Source organism: Poecile atricapillus, chromosome 4 (genome assembly GCF_030490865.1).
Source record: "Poecile atricapillus isolate bPoeAtr1 chromosome 4, bPoeAtr1.hap1, whole genome shotgun sequence".
Taxonomy (NCBI): domain Eukaryota; kingdom Metazoa; phylum Chordata; class Aves; order Passeriformes; family Paridae; genus Poecile; species Poecile atricapillus.
In genome coordinates, this window is record NC_081252.1 from 44,956,172 (window position 1) to 44,973,052 (window position 16,881).

The 16,881-nt window shown below is 35.8% G+C and overlaps 1 protein-coding gene across 10 annotated transcripts in view; it reads right to left on the reverse strand.

The window, feature by feature from the left end:
- Window positions 1-16,881, reverse strand: part of SORBS2 (sorbin and SH3 domain containing 2) — a 144,485-nt gene that overhangs the window by 60,980 nt on the left and 66,624 nt on the right. For 3 of the 10 annotated variants that reach the window (XM_058837043.1, XM_058837045.1, XM_058837054.1), the window contains exons 4-6: window positions 15,552-15,601; window positions 7,980-8,006; window positions 6,896-7,020 (exon numbers count right to left, since the gene is read on the reverse strand). In XM_058837043.1, the coding sequence (XP_058693026.1) occupies window positions 6,896-7,020; window positions 7,980-8,006; window positions 15,552-15,601 (202 nt within the window). Of the gene's footprint in view, window positions 1-5,294; window positions 5,913-6,895; window positions 7,021-7,979; window positions 8,007-8,614; window positions 8,708-15,551; window positions 15,602-16,881 lie in introns of those variants that run through there. The other 7 variants (XM_058837041.1, XM_058837042.1, XM_058837050.1 and 4 more) reach the window with 5 other exon arrangements.

Sequence of the window (16,881 nt, forward strand, 5' to 3'; positions counted from 1 at the left end):
CAGAAACACTATTAATAAATGTTCATATGGTCTACAAGTAATAGGTGGTGGAATTTTTTGCCTCTTGTGACCGAATACCTCTTCTCCACTGCCTCTCTAGTAAAAATATTTGGATGATCTTAAAATTTCCAAGCACCCTGGAAGCACCCTGTCAATCTACTCTATAAGGTGTATGCATAGAAGTCTTTTCAACATTAGAGGACACGAGGATTGTTAGGGTAACTGGTATAAATCTGAGGAATAAAGACTGGGAGCACAAGAACATGACATACTGAAACAAAACATGCCAGTTTTTTTGATTCAGCCCAGTTCCTTAAAAGTAGAAGGGAACAGTCTCATGAGAGTGCTTCTGAAAATGGCCACACAATGTATGAGCTTTATGTTCTGTCATTTCGAATCAGTCACAGGGCACTCAGTTTAAATTAGTCCTGCAACTGGCTTTTTGCATCTGCAACTTCTTTTTGAATTAAAGCATGTTGGCATCCAATATTTGTTAGACAGCTGCACAAATCCTTCTTTACTGCCTATTAACCACAGGCTTTCCATCAATTCCTAAGTATTCAAAATACTGCCTACTTCAGCACTAATGGTTTCACTGTTGATAGGGCTAAGGACATCTGGAATAGCTACTGGGAAAGAGTGTTTGGGATTTTAAATTTATGTAAAACAGAGGACAGTAAGACACTATAAGCAGTAAATAATATTTTAAAAAGCAACATTCAGTCATACATATCACATTGTTATCAGAAATATGGTTATTTCCTATGCTTAGACTAGGCAGATGTCTTTAATCATTCAAAAAATGTTTCAAGCCATTAGATTAAAATGCCATTTTGGCATTTTAATCCAAAATCTGAAAATATCTTCTAAAGCCCTTATGGAAGACTTGGAACACAACCCAGATTATGCTACTTACAAGAGGTCACTGGGGTTCTAGTTGCATAATTCTTGTTGAGATCAACTAGAATTTACACAAATAACCTTACTGAGGTCAATGGGACCATCCCAATGAATAAGCATTACAGAAAAGAATCTTAAGTATGTGAATAGATATAAATTATTTGTTCCAATTGATTCAAAATAAATCTTTGGCATCACTGGATCTCTAGGGTACACAAAAATAAGCAAAATCTGCTGTTAAAATCTGCAGTTAAAACAGTGAAGAAACTTAGTCAAACAGCTTAAAATCCAAGTCTTATTCACAGTAATGTTTCAAATCTACAATTGAACACCACCCTCCTCCCCCCATCTTAATCTTTTCATAGAGGAAATCTGAACAGATTACCCCTCAATTAAAATAACCCATAACTGAGTGTATCCTGTAACAGGACATAGTGTTTTCATAGAAAACTAATTTGCCAAGGAAACTTCAAAAGAACAATGGAATATTATTAAAAATACTGTAATGAAGAATTAGGATGATTATACAGCATAATATATCAGGGATTTAAGATGTGTGCATTTACATACACATATAAGAAACTGTAATTTCACCTCTCAGGCACATAAAGGGAAGACAGTCATCATTAATGATGATTTTCATCATCTATGTCAGCAGATCATCATATCAACATCTCCAGCAAAAGACAGGAACCAGGAGATCATGCTGTAACTGTGAGGCAGAGCCAAAAAGAAGCTCTGAAGTTCTTGAGACCACTTATTCTCTCAGCATGCCCAAAAGAAAAGATACATATGACTGAGCCAAAATGTGTAAATTAATCTCTGTATCATTAAAATAACAGGAAACTTTGGGGAGTTGAGAAATCTAGTAAAACTTCTGGCTCTGAACTGAGATTTCTTGCATGCTTGAGAAAAGGAGGGAGTGACAACACAAGGACAGATATTCAGGGTGCATCCAGAGAGCTATTGAAAGATTTAAAAAAATTTAATTCATTGTGTTTGGCAAATAATAGCTGATTTCATCAAGCCAAATTCTTAAAAAGAATATAAAGTTATTATTCTTACAACACAGACAAAAGGAATGCAGCAATTCTAGGTACCGATTCCAAACATGGAGCTTCTTGACTTTGTAGAGTAGAACTTCTGCCTGGCCCTAGAATACTTTCATATGTATAATCATCTTTCTGGGAAAGAGTGGCTGAAATTGTGATATAAAACAGCATTGTTTTTGAAAACTGATTTACACCACTTAAAAGACATGGAATGTTGGTAATCTAAAACACATACAACAACAAAAAAAAAATCCATATTTTTCACTGTGCATGCAATCTCATATATGAATCATATTTTCTTATATTTTTCACTGTGAAAAATATGAGAAAGACAAGGCTGAATGCATTCCAGAAAAATTTTAATACTGGTTCCATTCAGCATGCTTCAGATTAAGTTTGTTACTGATACAGCACAAGAAATGCTAGCAGAAGTCAGGCAGATTAAATGCCAAACAAGTACTTAATGAATTAGATTGATGAAAAACTAGCTAGACTGTGTGTCTGTCTTGGGTTGTGCAGCAACGTGAGAGATAAATGTCATTATTCTTGATGTGAATTGGAGGTCTGAAGAGCAACCTCCTGCTGCAGCTTTCTGCTGGTCCTTTGAAATGCTTCTCTTCCATCAAATAGTAAAATGTCAGGCCTGAAGAACACAGTTGGTATCAAAATCATAGAAAGTAGATAGGTGACCCTAGTATGGATTTCAAAATCAGTCTATTGTTTTAATGCAAGATATGTGGGGAGTGGTGTGAGATTACTAATGACACCAGAGTACTGGCCTTGCTTCAACAGTCAAGACACAGATAAGGAGACTCAGAGATAAGTGAATAAATTCATTGTGTTAATACATAGCAGAGTTTAGTAATCAACAATCAAATTACACCCATACATTTGCATAAATGGGTAAAAATACCTCTGTTTTTAATTATTAAAAGCTGATTTCAAAATGTCCACACTAGTGCTGCAAATTATATTCCAATGGCCATTTTTCTACCCAGTCCTCTTATTCTAAACTCAGTATAAGGAGGTGGAGTTTAGCCCTTATCTAAAGTAATACTAATGATGCAGAACTTAAAATGAAAAATATATGCTCAATTTTCTTTGCTTCATGTCTGTCCCCAGAATGCTGAAACTGGTTTTCTCTTTCTTCCATATCACTCTACATATGGTCAATATCTAGAACTCAGAAATGTACTACATTAATTGATTTAGATTTAGATTTTTTTTTTTTTTTTTAATTCCAGGTTTATTTTCCTTGATGCACATTTCTACAGCTATAAGGTTGTCAACAGAATCACTTTCATAAACATCTGCTATAGAGGTTTTACTCCTCCAGGACACTGGGACTAAACCAAGTGTTCAGCTCATCTGAGGAATTCAAATAATAAAATAAATGCTTTGCAACCTCAGTTTCTGAGAGTGATAGCTAGAACAATAGGACACTTAGGAACCCAGGAACAAAACAATCAAAAAAAATATCAGGTGATTATTTCCAAAGAAGCAGTTCAGAATTCTTCATCAGTTTATAAGAAACTTATATGGACAAGAAAATTTTTCTCCACTGGTTTCATACTAAGAAATAAAAATTTCTCTGTTGACATAGACACAGTTATTTCTCCTGCATCTGCAGTATGGTAGAAAGAAGCAGCATCTCTTGAGACTGTAATAATGTAGAAAAACCTTAATACTGAGTAACCTGAATGCTTCTATTTTCATATATACTTTTAAAGGGTTTAACCTTTCTCTGAGTAGGAGTGTTTACAAAATGTCACTCGGTGAGTCAGAGCACACTTCTGCTTGCTCCTAAAGTTTCAACAGATGAGCGCTGAAATTAAGTGCAAATAGGAGCACAAACATAGCAAGATACATTAACATGGAACACATAAGCTCCCTCTGGGCTGTGTATTTCCATACTTTGTGAACAGAATAGAGTTGTACATGTTGGCTGGACACTGATACCCCCACATGCACAGTATTTCTTCTTTACTACCTCTTAAGAAGTGATGATTACCTGATTTTACCTTATTTTCCTTCACATACATAAACCCAGATGCAGAGGGAGAGCTGCACCTTTCTAAATATATTTGCTTTTTGAGAGTTTCTCTGGCAGCTTTAAACACTGCTGGCAGGCCTAATTTATAGTCTGAGAGCCTCCTCTGAGGACACAGCTTGACATACAACCTATAAGATGCACGTAGAAGTATTTTAACTTCTTTACAAAGTCCTGTCGAGCTAGCAGATCTGAAACAATTTTAAAAATTAAAATACTATCCTGCATAGTATACTGAAAGTTAATTTTCTATGTGAGAGAAATGGTGAACTTTGCAAATACTATGATATATAGCACTAAAGGGATCATAATATTTGGCCATTAGCTGGAACAGTTTCAAGGTTTTAAACTGAGATCTGAGTCAAAAAATAAATATTTTTAAACACATAACTGTAGCCTACATTTCTAATTTTAGCTCATGGCATCTTCATTTTGGGAACTCACCTGATGCAGAATTTTACACCACCTCACATGCTGATTTGTACTCTAGTTTTAGGTATGTATATTAACAAGGAGCTACAAAACCCACTTGCTCCATGACTCAATTGTGATGCCAAATACACTCCTTCATTAGAATTTATTTCAAAGATGAATTTTGCAGATAAGAGATCCATAAAAGGATACAGCTAGAAAAGATGGCTACATGCCTTAATGATCTCTGTGACCAACTGAAATTTTTCTCATTTTATTCAGAGCAACCCAGTTGCCAAATTTCTGATAGTGCTTCCCACATACTGAAACCAAGGAGAAGGCAGAAAACTAAGTGCAGAACTTCCGAATAAGCCACATATACTTTTCTGATAGCTCGAAGTGAAACTAAAGATTCTAAATTAAAAAGAAAACGAAAAATGTGTTTTGACTTTTAAAATTCTGAAAACAAGCAGCTAGAAGATTAATTGTTTTTAGTTCTTCTGATTAGACTTTCAGTATTAGTCTTGATCATGAAAAGGTATTTCCCCTAATGCTTGTTAGCTATCATACTCTAGGAAGAGCCATCTGAGCAGATGCATCACCTACAGTACACTAATTTCCTATGGTGCATTTGCACTCCATGAAGTCCTCACAGAGGAACAAAGAAGACTGCCTTCCATCTCAGATAATTTTTTTTTTTCAATAACCTTCCAAAACCTTCAGTTATTGCTCATTTCATTTTGTTCATTTTTTGATCCATGTGACAGGTAGTTTTACCCAGAAAACAGAGATCTAACTTTGGTAATGTAAGTATAACTAAACAGATGGTTATTAAGTGATTCATGAAGATCTAAAATAAAAGATGGAAAAATTAAATATACCACATGGCATTCTGCAGCCTGTGAAGAAGGAAGAACTGTAGACTTTTGTCCCAAATCCTTTGAAGACATCTTTGAAGTGTCTGGAGAAATACTAGGTGGATGATCTTGGATTTCAGGCTCTGCTTTACTGTCAGGGGTGGGAACTATTTGAATGGAAAGAGATGCTGTGTGTATCTCAGGCATGGGGTTACAGGCAGGTGTGATAGGACTTTGTGAAAATACTGGCTCTTCAACAGGCTTGAGCTGTTGCTGTGAATTACAAGGAACGCTACTTGCTGGGTCACGTGTCCGGGTTAATTTCAGGGTAGATATCTTACGTTTTTGAGACTGTTGCCTTTGGCCTTGATGGAGAGTAGCACTAATGCCAGCTACTGTGCTTATGTCTGCACTGGAGACTGAGGTCAGTGGTTTAATGATTTTTTGTGCATAGGACACACTTGTGTTAGATATTTCAGAAGACATTGTCTCCTGAACAGACGTCTCGCAAGAGTAATAGGCAGTATCTGTGGGGAGGTGTTTAGCTGGACCAGCAGTTACTGCCTGGAGATTAATTTCGTTCTCGTGATTAGTTACTCTTCCTTTCCGAAAGCTTTCTTTTCTAGGAGGTGGCAGAGGTGCCTTATTTGCCAAAAGCATCCACACACAGCAAAATAACATTGAAGAAGAAACAGAAAGAAAGTAAATGTTAGTAGGAGATATAGTTCAGTTTTACTTTTATACTTAAGTAGAGGAATTAGCAAATTAAAAGGCTTCATCTCAACATTGCTAAATTCAATGGACAACTCAATTGGATCCCACCACTATTTCCTGTGCGACTTCTGTTTAATAAGCCAGATGTTCCATTTGCTCAGACCAAAGTGGGATCAGAAAGGACCAGAAGGGAGCCCACAATCATTTGTTTTATTTTAAAAAAACAATTATTACACTGAAAAAGAATTATTGCTGTGAAAGCATTCAGGTATGTAAGTACTCCATGATCTTAGATAGCAAGCAATTATTCACAGATAACACACATATATAAAACACTGTGCCTCTTAAACTTTTGAATTAAAATAGTAACAGAGAGAGTATTAAAATTGGTGTGTTGATATTTTTTTGACAGATAAAGATGTTTCCAACTGTGGGGGTGTTTTTTTTTGTTTATGTTGTGCATTTTTTGCTTGATTTGTTGTTGTTTGTTTCTGTTTTTAGTGTGCTGTAATTACATTTTTCTGCAAAACAGGCAGAAGCATTTTCTACCATATAATTAATACATTTTATTTCTCAGATATTTTGATGACTGGTGCATTTTTCCAAGTGTAAACTATTAATAAATACTCTTTGAAGTCTAGGAACACTCCTGGAAAGCTTTTACTAGTATGACCTCATTTTATTTAGCTGCCTGTCTTGCTCATTGAAAGCAATTTCTGGTAATTAACCTGGGGGCATACAGCCTGTGCGGAGTATGCTTAATCTGTGCAGCAAACCAGTCTGTAGTGACCCATATGAACAGGTGATTCACACTATCTGCAAGACATCAGGACAATATTTCATAGAGTTATCCCATCTATATGTGCTAACGCCCCCAGCAATCGCATAGCATTAAACATGTCCAGTTTTACCTGAGTTGGTGATTTTTTATCCTGTAGATTTGGCCGCACGCTCCTAAAACCTTTTGCTGAAAGAGATGAACTGCTAGCGTCTCCATTCAGTGTCTCTCTACTGCCATTATTGTAAGATCGCCAAGCTTTTGTAAATGAAAAAGAATGAAACAATTTTTTTGGTGTGATTAGTACATCTCCACTGCTCTCAACATAGCAACCCAGCCACTAGACAAACTACAACTGACAATGATGCTGTTTTACCATAGAAGTTAAGAACATGGCTAAATATTCATCTTTAAAATTTAGAAAATTCAAGCATTGACAACAGTCCTGGTATTGGGCAGTTCTAGACATCTACAGCGTTCATGCAGACTATGGATCTTAACCTTGAGTGTTCTTTTGAGATGCTGGTGCATCAGCCCCTGTATAAATCAGGCTCAAGTTTTTTCATTTTCAGATTATGTTCTTGAACTTCACAGCTGCATTGGATTTTGAAAAACATCCCAGCTCATGTAAAATTAGCTGGTCATGGCAGTTTCACAAAATTTTACCACAGCCCCCAGTTAGTTGTTCCACCAGTGTACTTTATTGCCAAATCTGAACGACACCTCTATTTTCCAACCAACCAAACGTTTTTTTCTCTGTCCTCAGACCTGGAGTGCCCTCAAAGCGTTGGCCAAACATAGAGGGAGATGCTGAAGACAAAGTACTGTCAGAGGCTGGGAAAAGTACCACATTATGTGAGCAGGCTGCTAAGTGAAGGTGGGCAGAACTTGCAATCCTGGGTAAGGCACTAAAAAGGAAATAGCAAGTACCACTGAATGGTGCCACAGTGATGAAGCTAAAGGTGGAAAATTAGCAGTCTGTTTTTTCCCACACAATTCATTTTTCTGACAACATATTCTGTGCTACAGGAAATAACTGCTTTCAAATGAGACCTGGATTTGAGGTCTTAAGCATTAACAATTAAGATTACAGTTTCAGCGGTGCTTTCCTTGAAGAATGAGGAAGTATGAAGTAATGAAATCAAATAAATGGTTGATGTAATTCATCCACTTACATGGTATAAATATATACATAAATAATACAGTGTTTTATTTACCTGAATCTGGAGACTGAGAATCAGACCCTGAAAAAGAAATATCCAACATTAACTTGTGTTAGAAAGAAATTAATTTTGTAAAAAAACCACACAGCAGTATTGTTAAGAAGCAGTTCTGCCTGTCTAATGAATATTTAGTATGTTTTAATTTTTATGAATATTTTTAGGTAAACAATCTTCATAAATGACTTTTTAAAGTTAATCTGGCTTCTGACAATCATTTTACAACAACACTCAGAATCCTTTCTTTGAGAAGAGTTTTTAAATAAAACTTTTTTAAACAAAGGTTTGTAATAAACCAAACCTCTTTTTCATGCTTTCTTATCTTCAAAAAAATACAGGGGATGTGAGACCCAAAACACATATCAAGGGAAAAATTAATATATTAATTTATTAAATTACAAATAAAATTAATTTTTTCCAAGTAGTCTTGTTGTTTTCTTTCAGGAATGGCTACTAAACATAGGCAGAGAGAAATTAAGACCACTTTTTAAAAAGCACTGTAAAAGTAATACATCTGTCAGTGTAATAGAAAATAGTGCTACCCTTCTCCTTCTTGCAAAGTGATATGGCAGGAATGCATAACAGCATAAAAAAGCCATTCAGAAGTTGCATCTCAGTGTTAGTGGTTATACCTGAGGCCAATAGGTTTGGAGAACTCTGAACCCTCTTCACAGCTGTTAATGTGACAGACATTGCAGCACGTTTGCGAGCACACCCACCGCTATCTGGAAGCACAAAACAATACAGACAGCAGCCCCAGACAAAGGGAGCAAGCACATGCAACATATCAGTGTGAGGTATGCCAAACACATATGAAAAGAAGCATGCAGTTAGGGAACTGCTGCAGAAATGTGTGAATTTGAAGGTTTGGCAGATTAGCAGAATACATAAAATTTCACAGGCTTTAAACAACAATAAACCTCATAGAGAATAAGTGAAGAAAGCTTTATTCAATACTTAATCCACTAGGGAAATATATACACTCTGTTACCTGAAAGACCGCTTAATTACAGCTAATTAGTAAAAGCAAACAAGTAATCAAGATAAAGGCATAAGCATTCCAGAATAATATTAATCAATAATCTGCACTGTAAAATAATTTCATTGTATGCATTAAAAGGACACCATTCATAAACTAAGCTCATGTTTGATCAGCTGACAAAGTACTTTTGTTCAGTCTTTTGGATCCTTTATGCTCACAAAACAAAATTACTGGTGAAGGCATACGTTTCTTTTTCATTTGATGGAAAGAAATTGGCTGTCCTTCTTCCCCTTTTTTATCTAATGCAAGTTACAAAATGAAAAGAAATGTATATCTGGAACTGAATAACATTCTGAGGAAATGACTAGAAATCTAAAATTATTTAAAAAAATTAGGCAAAAACCTTCCTTCTGGATCTTGCCCAACTCCTTTCTTTATTCTACTTCTCTCTCACTGGAGCTGCCATTACCTTTTATAAATACTTTCTTATTATTAGAAGACAGCTTTCCCACAACTTAGCTTTTTAGCAACTCTAGCATAGTTGTAAAAGAAAGTTAAAAAAATATTCTTACCAATTATATTTAACTAGAATATTTTTCTGCTCTTCACTAAAATAATTATTTTAACATTTGATGCTACTGAAATTTCATTTAGTACTTCAATGAAGTCAAGACCTACAAGTATGATAAATATCTTTTTTATTTCTGCAACCTATGACATGGAGTTTTATAAAATTAAGGTCTTAATGAAGACCTGCAAACTATTTGCAGAAAGCATTTTCTATAATAGCAGTAATTTGAGCAACAGAGTCATATTTAACTGCAACAGAAGTAAGCTTGTGATATTTCTTTGCTCGTTCCAATATTCCTCTGCTACTTCAATATTTCCAATACTCCCCTGGCCACAGGCCCTGAAGGAAATGCATTAAGTAGTTGTTAACACTGGCAAACATCAGAGCCACTGCCTTAGATGTAACTGGTACCAAAGACTCATTGTCAATTCCAAGGCTCAAGGCAAAAGGCCAACTTATTTCAGCCAGCAGTAGTTGAAAGCAATACATTACCTGCCATTAATTATTGGCATTGTACATGTGAAACAAAGGCAGTGGCTATCAAATCTGCACATGTGTTTTGGCTTACTTACATAAACATGGAATGGAAATGGTAATTAAAGTTACATTTTCCATTTTTGTGTTCCTTTCCGCCCACCATCGACATACATCAGAGGTAATTCCAATGAGATTTGATGATGTGTTGATACTGAGGTTCTGTTCTAATCTGAATATTGGCAGACTTTGAAAGCATACTACATTTAATATAAGCTAACAGGCAAAAAAATATGTTATACTGTCACAGTTCTTATTCAAACAAAGTGGTAATTAATTTGTAATTTTTCAAGAGCTACCTTCCTGAATTTCATAATAGAGAAAGTGAAGACAATGATAAACTGATTACAAACATTTAATTATTTTAACTTCAGGAAATTCTGCTTCAGTTTAGTTTTTAATGTAACTCAGCTAAGTCAGAGTTTTACACTTTGTGGACCCATAATCTAGAAAAGTGTTTTGGCTTGATATAAGGGAAATAAAACAGATTGTAACTGACTACATACAATATTTACCCCTATATATATAATTTATATATATTCACAAGTCTGTACCTGCATTATTTATCAGTATCTGTACAAAATAATGATATCTAATCAGAATTCAGTTAAGACATAACCTCACATTTATATAATACTGAGCTGTGCAAAATTTCTAGTAGAATAGATATGTGTGTGGGTAAGCACATATTGATGCATGATGGATTCCATCCTCTCACATATGTTCAGGCCAGGCTCCCATTAAGTGGAGTATTAAGAAACTGTAAGAGAGACTGAATTAATGATCTTCTGCTCATTTCACTTGCAGACTATAAGCAATTAATATTACACAGCTGTTACTTCAGGAACAAATGAGGTTATATGAAACAATCTATACAAAATGTTTGTGTATATAAAAAATACGTGCGCGAATATGTACACACACACACTCACAATTCCTTTGACCTGAAAAATTCTTCAGGAAGGAGTCCTGTCTTCACTAGGAATTGCTTTAACATTGAAGCAAAGGAGACCCAAATCAGCTAAGTTCTCCAGGCAGTGCTAGAATATGAAGTCGGGCAATAACTCACTAAACAGCTGCCTAAAATGTAATTGCAGCTTCTTTTTCTCTCCCTCTCTTAATTGTTTCCACATTTAACCCTTTCCCCTAAGTTCATAGCCCCAAGAGGTACTTCCACTAGTGACAGCATCACCCTAAGTGAGCTGTATCTGTATTTGACAAATAATCTACTGGTTGGGTCCTGCCCCAAAGCAAGATGGAGACGATTCAAAACACCATAATTTAATTTTTTCTTAAAAATACTGTTTCAGAGAGTCAGTAAAAGCAGTGGCATAAACAAAGGGGAAAAAGATGAAAGGATGGTGACCTTGTGTGAAGAGGAGAGAGACAGGAGCCAGGGGCAAGAAATTTTTAATAAGCTCTTAAAGCTTACGAAAGAAAAATTACAAACATCAGGCTTGCTGATTATTATTCAATTCACTGTACTTGTGAATGGTATAATTTTGCCTTTTGTCTGCACAGTGAATTCAATTTTAGAAGTCTTTAAACCAGGGCTTCTTACTCCTCATTTGCATTCTGACCTTTTGAGCAAATATATAGTGCTGGATCCAACCGTCCAAGACAGACAAAGCTGCTGCCTCTCTATGACCCCAGGTCCAGCCAGGAGGGGGACTGGAAATGCGTCCCCAGCAGACGGATGTCAACACCACATCCACACATGGCTGGACATACAGCTCCAAACACTCACACTAACATGGCACAATGGCCTCACCACCCTCCCCTCTCTGGCTGAAGGTCCACTAGGGAGAATTGCACATGTGGACAGAGTGAATCCTTCTAGCAACTGGGCTCAAACATCGATTCTGCCACTCATTGATGGCAGGCTCTCCTGTGACAGCCCTGGGAGGGCCCTGGACAAGGGAGACCTTTGTTCCTTGGGTCTCCTCAATTTGTGTTCTTGTCTCCCTTGTGTCCCTGTGCTCTTCCAGGCTTACAGAGATAGACAGGCCTTTGATGGCTCCTGTGATGGGCCTGCAAGCATCCTGGCATGGCAGGCTATTATCTGGGCTTCCTCTCCTTCCACTCTTTCTCTGAATTCCTTTTTGGATGTGCTGACCAGTTATTTACCACATAATCTACACTGACAGGTAAACCTATTATTTGGTTCTTTCATGCTGCTAAAAAGTAAACTTTTAGTAGAATGCCTGGAGCTCAAGTCCACCTAATTTACTTCAGTGATCTGAAAGTGGCTTAACAATCTGTTCAGGAACTCTGCATGGATCCAAAAAATTAGGTTCTTGTCTCCCAGAAAAAATGTAAGGGAATAGTCCATGTAATGACTTCCATTAATAATTTTAACAAACAGATAATATTTGCAGTCTTCCAGAACTGCATACTTTTCACTCTTGGCTGTTCCTTATGTGCTTCATCTAATGCAAACAGCTAAGTTGTTTAATAACTTTAAAATCAGATGCATTTATCAAGAATGTTCTGTGTGAAATTCAGCCAAAATATTTACAGATGGACACTAAGAATCAGTTTTAACCACTAACTTAAATATTTTTATTATTCCTCAATGCAATTAGCTCTCCTCTGACATGATCTATGCATGCACATATGTATAATGAACAGTAAGCACATTTATCCTATGTTTTAATCTGATGTGAGTTTCAGGGCAGCTCATGTTTTCTGTGAGTTAGTTGATCAAGCAACCAAGCTAATGATGTCCATCAATCTGTAAAATACCTGAAGACTTATTGAAGAAACCCCCTAAATATAGCTTAAAATATTATTCTGTTGATGATTGCTTAGTCTGGGTTTAAAAACACACACACATTCTATGAGACTACTATTTTAAAATTATGACAACATTTGAACTCCAAAAGCAAACATGAGCCAAAGTACCCTTGATACTTCTGAAAAACCTCCTCTGTATCTTACCTCTGTTTCTTTGCTTTTGCAAAAATGTTTCATTGCCTTATGCTGCTGAATATTCCTTCCTAACATGTGGTACAGAATTAACATCAAATGCTGAAAAATCCCTCCCATATATGGTAGAGTACTGCAAACCAAAGCTCCTCAAAACATTTTCTCTGTAGACAAAAATATCTTCCGGAGGGTTTGCTGAGACGGACTGCCAAGTCTGCAGCCACAGGGAACGCTGGATTAGAGGAGCCCAGTCTAAGCAGTAGATTTACTTTTTATTTATAAAGCTGTATATACATTAGCTTTGCCACTCCACCAGTTACTGGCATCTAACTAGAGAGCTCATTTATCTGCAGCAGTCATTAATGAAACACACAGTTTGAAAACAAATTAGTGGCAAATCAATAGCATCTGATAGCCTTCAATAACACCATGTACAAATTTCTGTTATAAAGCAGTGAAATAAAAACCAACACCAGCCCAAAACAAAGGTGTAGCACTCATGTTCAAAAGACAGCGTAGTGCAGAAAGAAAAAATGAAAAAAAAAGGAAAAAAAAAGAAATAAGGATATAGCTAGACCAGAACAGCGCACAGAACATCTTCCAGCTGAGTCACTCTCTCTCTCAATGAAGTAATGCTTTAGATGGGTGCAAGGATAGGTACAAGATGTCCACTTTTACACTCTACTCACAGGTTTTTAATGTTTTTTTACAGTCAGAAAACAATCTACATTAACAGAACTGATAAGAAATGCCACATTTTCTGTCAATGCCTTCCCTTCATTGCAGCTGATAACATGCACATTAACATCAAGTATAAAGAAGATGAAAAAATGTTTTCACTGTCCAAGTGCAGAATAGATTAAAGCTCAACCTAAAATCATGGACTCTTCAAGGAATTGGAGAGGATTTCAGGTGTGTTCATGTCTTTAAGGTCCGTTTTTAAGACTTGTGTGATCAGAAGATTCTAAATCCCCAAGAGAAGTCATTCAGTTGCAGATTATTTAAATCTTATGTCTTCTCTCTTGAGAATTCATAACTTACAACAAAAATCGTAGTACAACATCAAACACAGTCATACTTCAGGGCTCCAGTAGCACAAACTGGTAATTTACCTCTTTATTCACATTTTTTGAAGCAGAAGCTATAAAATTACTTCTGTCATATGATTTTGATTAATATGATGGCAATGCACAATGTAATTATAGTATGATGATTAGCAAAGTTATGTCTGAAATTACAGTTCTATGAAATAAGTCATATTTTAGTACTACCTTAATTATGCAGACTAATATGTTTAGGAAAGACATCTTCTTTAAAAATTAGAGAGGACAGGACAAATTTAAAATAGTACTTTTATAAATGAAAAATACACACACCACCTTGGTCAGCATTTGAAAAACAATTAAGAACAACCAAAACTTTGGGGAACAAAAGTACACACTCAAATGAGGAAGTTAATTTCTCCTGCTTATTCTATTTACAAATGTAGTGGTTCAAGTGAGCCAATATATTTTAACTTTGTACTAAAAGATATGCTTAAAAAATGGATCCACTGAGTTCCAGTTGTCTGAGACAACCGGAAGCCATGAAGCCGGATTAATACAGTGATCTAGATAATGGCACCTATACCACAGAAAAACGAATCCCTTTGATTTAGAGCATGCTGCTGAAATTCAGACTTCAAAGGTAGCTCTGGTCCTTGGGTCCCACATATCATGTCACGGTGAAACACTGAGGTCAATGATAAAGCCACTGCTTTGGAAAGGATGGATAAGTCTATCTTTGCACCACAGTTAATCTGCAAACCAGACAGTTCACCTATGGAGTCTAAAAGAGTTGTCTGCAACTGAAAATTTACACCTGAGTGAAGCCAGGATTTCAGCAGTCTGCTTTCAAGAGGCCTATTCCCTCTCCCAGCACAAAGAGAAGCACTGTCTTATTGGCTTCAGAAGTTCAGGAGCAAATATTAGTACCCTACCATAGATCATGAAGATAACTTTCTATAGAGTACTTAATTTGGTCAATAAATCTGTCACAGCAACTTGAGAGAAAACACAAAGCACTCTAAGTAGAACATATCCTTAAGAATATCCTCAGCTGATATGCAAGTGCAACTTATAATACAGGGCAGTGTTTATATGCCCCCTAATTTAGTGACAATAAAGAATGGAAATAAAGGATTTTTAAAGCATGTGCATTTTCTTAGGAAAATGTGATGCTTTAACAACACTTTTCCATCACCGTTATATCCTCATACTATGTATTTTCACATAAAACATACACACACACAAAACTGATACTATTAAATTAAACACAGTAGGCTAAACATGCACTTTTATTTTGCATATCCATATATGTCCATACATAGAAAAACATGTATGTAAATTTTATATATGGAATACAAATGAACATAAGCAGGCATACTATTAAAGTATCTTGCTTATTTTGAGTTCAGCACCAACTAAAATACAATTTGTTTATTAAAATTCTAGTAAGTTTGGGATCTTCTCTGCTCACAAAACAACACAAAAAAAATCTCACAGATGCAGCATACCTGTGTTCATTTTGACACTGGAGGATTTGCTATAAAAGTCTTCAGATTTCCTGCGGAAAATAAAACGATCTATTAATTTGCACAGGATGAGAATGTGTGGTACAAAATGGCAGCAGGGCTTTTTGGAGGGGTGGAGAATCACTGTGATACAAATGGCAGTCCTATTTTAACACCGCTTTAATTAAACTGGTATTGCTTGTCCTTCCAAAGTTAAAGATGAGCTGTCACTTCCATTATAAGTCACCTTATCTTCAAGTGTTTAGTAGTTTTCTTGTAAATATTTGCTCTAGGATAAAAAAAACTAGAGATTAACTTCTGGTCTTGAAACTATAAACTAAAAATATTTTCCATACAGGAATGTGAAAATATTTTTAAAAGCTGCTTATAAGGTTTATTCACTCCTTTGCGCAAACTAGATGTAAAGAGTAGTTCTCTCCAAATATTTTCTAAGCAGCCAAAGTTACCAAGTATTTTTCAGTGTTTTATAAGCAGATTGGTTGTTTTCATCCAGTGATTTATTATGTCTCCCCAGACAACACTGACATTCTTAATGTTGCTTGATGTATTTCCATGCACAGAATCAGGTCGTGTCTTGGCACTCACAGGAATCCTTACCAAAACTCCTAATGGAATCACTAGGTAGCAAATCAGGGCACTATACAGCAACACACTTTTTAAAGATTGTAACTTGCACCAAAATAATATGAAGCACACATGAAGGTTGACTCTATTTAGATATCCCAACTCTATACAGCACTTAGAAACAAACAAATAGTAAAATGCAACAAGTCAAACTACAACTGCAGAAAACTCAAAACATGCTATATTAACAGCCAATTTTAACCTGACGTCATGGGACAAAGCAGATGCTGTTTTTCTACCTACTGACAGTTTAAGTCACAGCTTTATCTCAGAATAAAGTGGCATCTGTATACTAGCCAGTCTTAGCTGTATTGTTACATATACATTGTCCAATATAACCCGCTTTAGCAAATGGGCAGACACACTAGAGGCCAAAATACTGAGGGCTGAAAAAAAAGAAAAAAATTCATTTTCCCACTGCATTATTCCCACATCAAGTCCAAGATAAAACAAAGGGAAAATCAGATTTTGTAATGTAATACAGCTTCAAAAAAATTAATTAAAAATATAAATTGCCTGGCTATGTTGGAGTAAGTTGGAAGGTACACGAGGGATCATTTTTATGATGGGAGACTAAAGGCACTAATTAACACAAGTAAACAAAATATCAAAACAGAATTCCAGTTTCAGTTCAACTCAACAGGAGCCCTGAATTAAATGTACCTCTGAGGTAATATGTACATTTCCA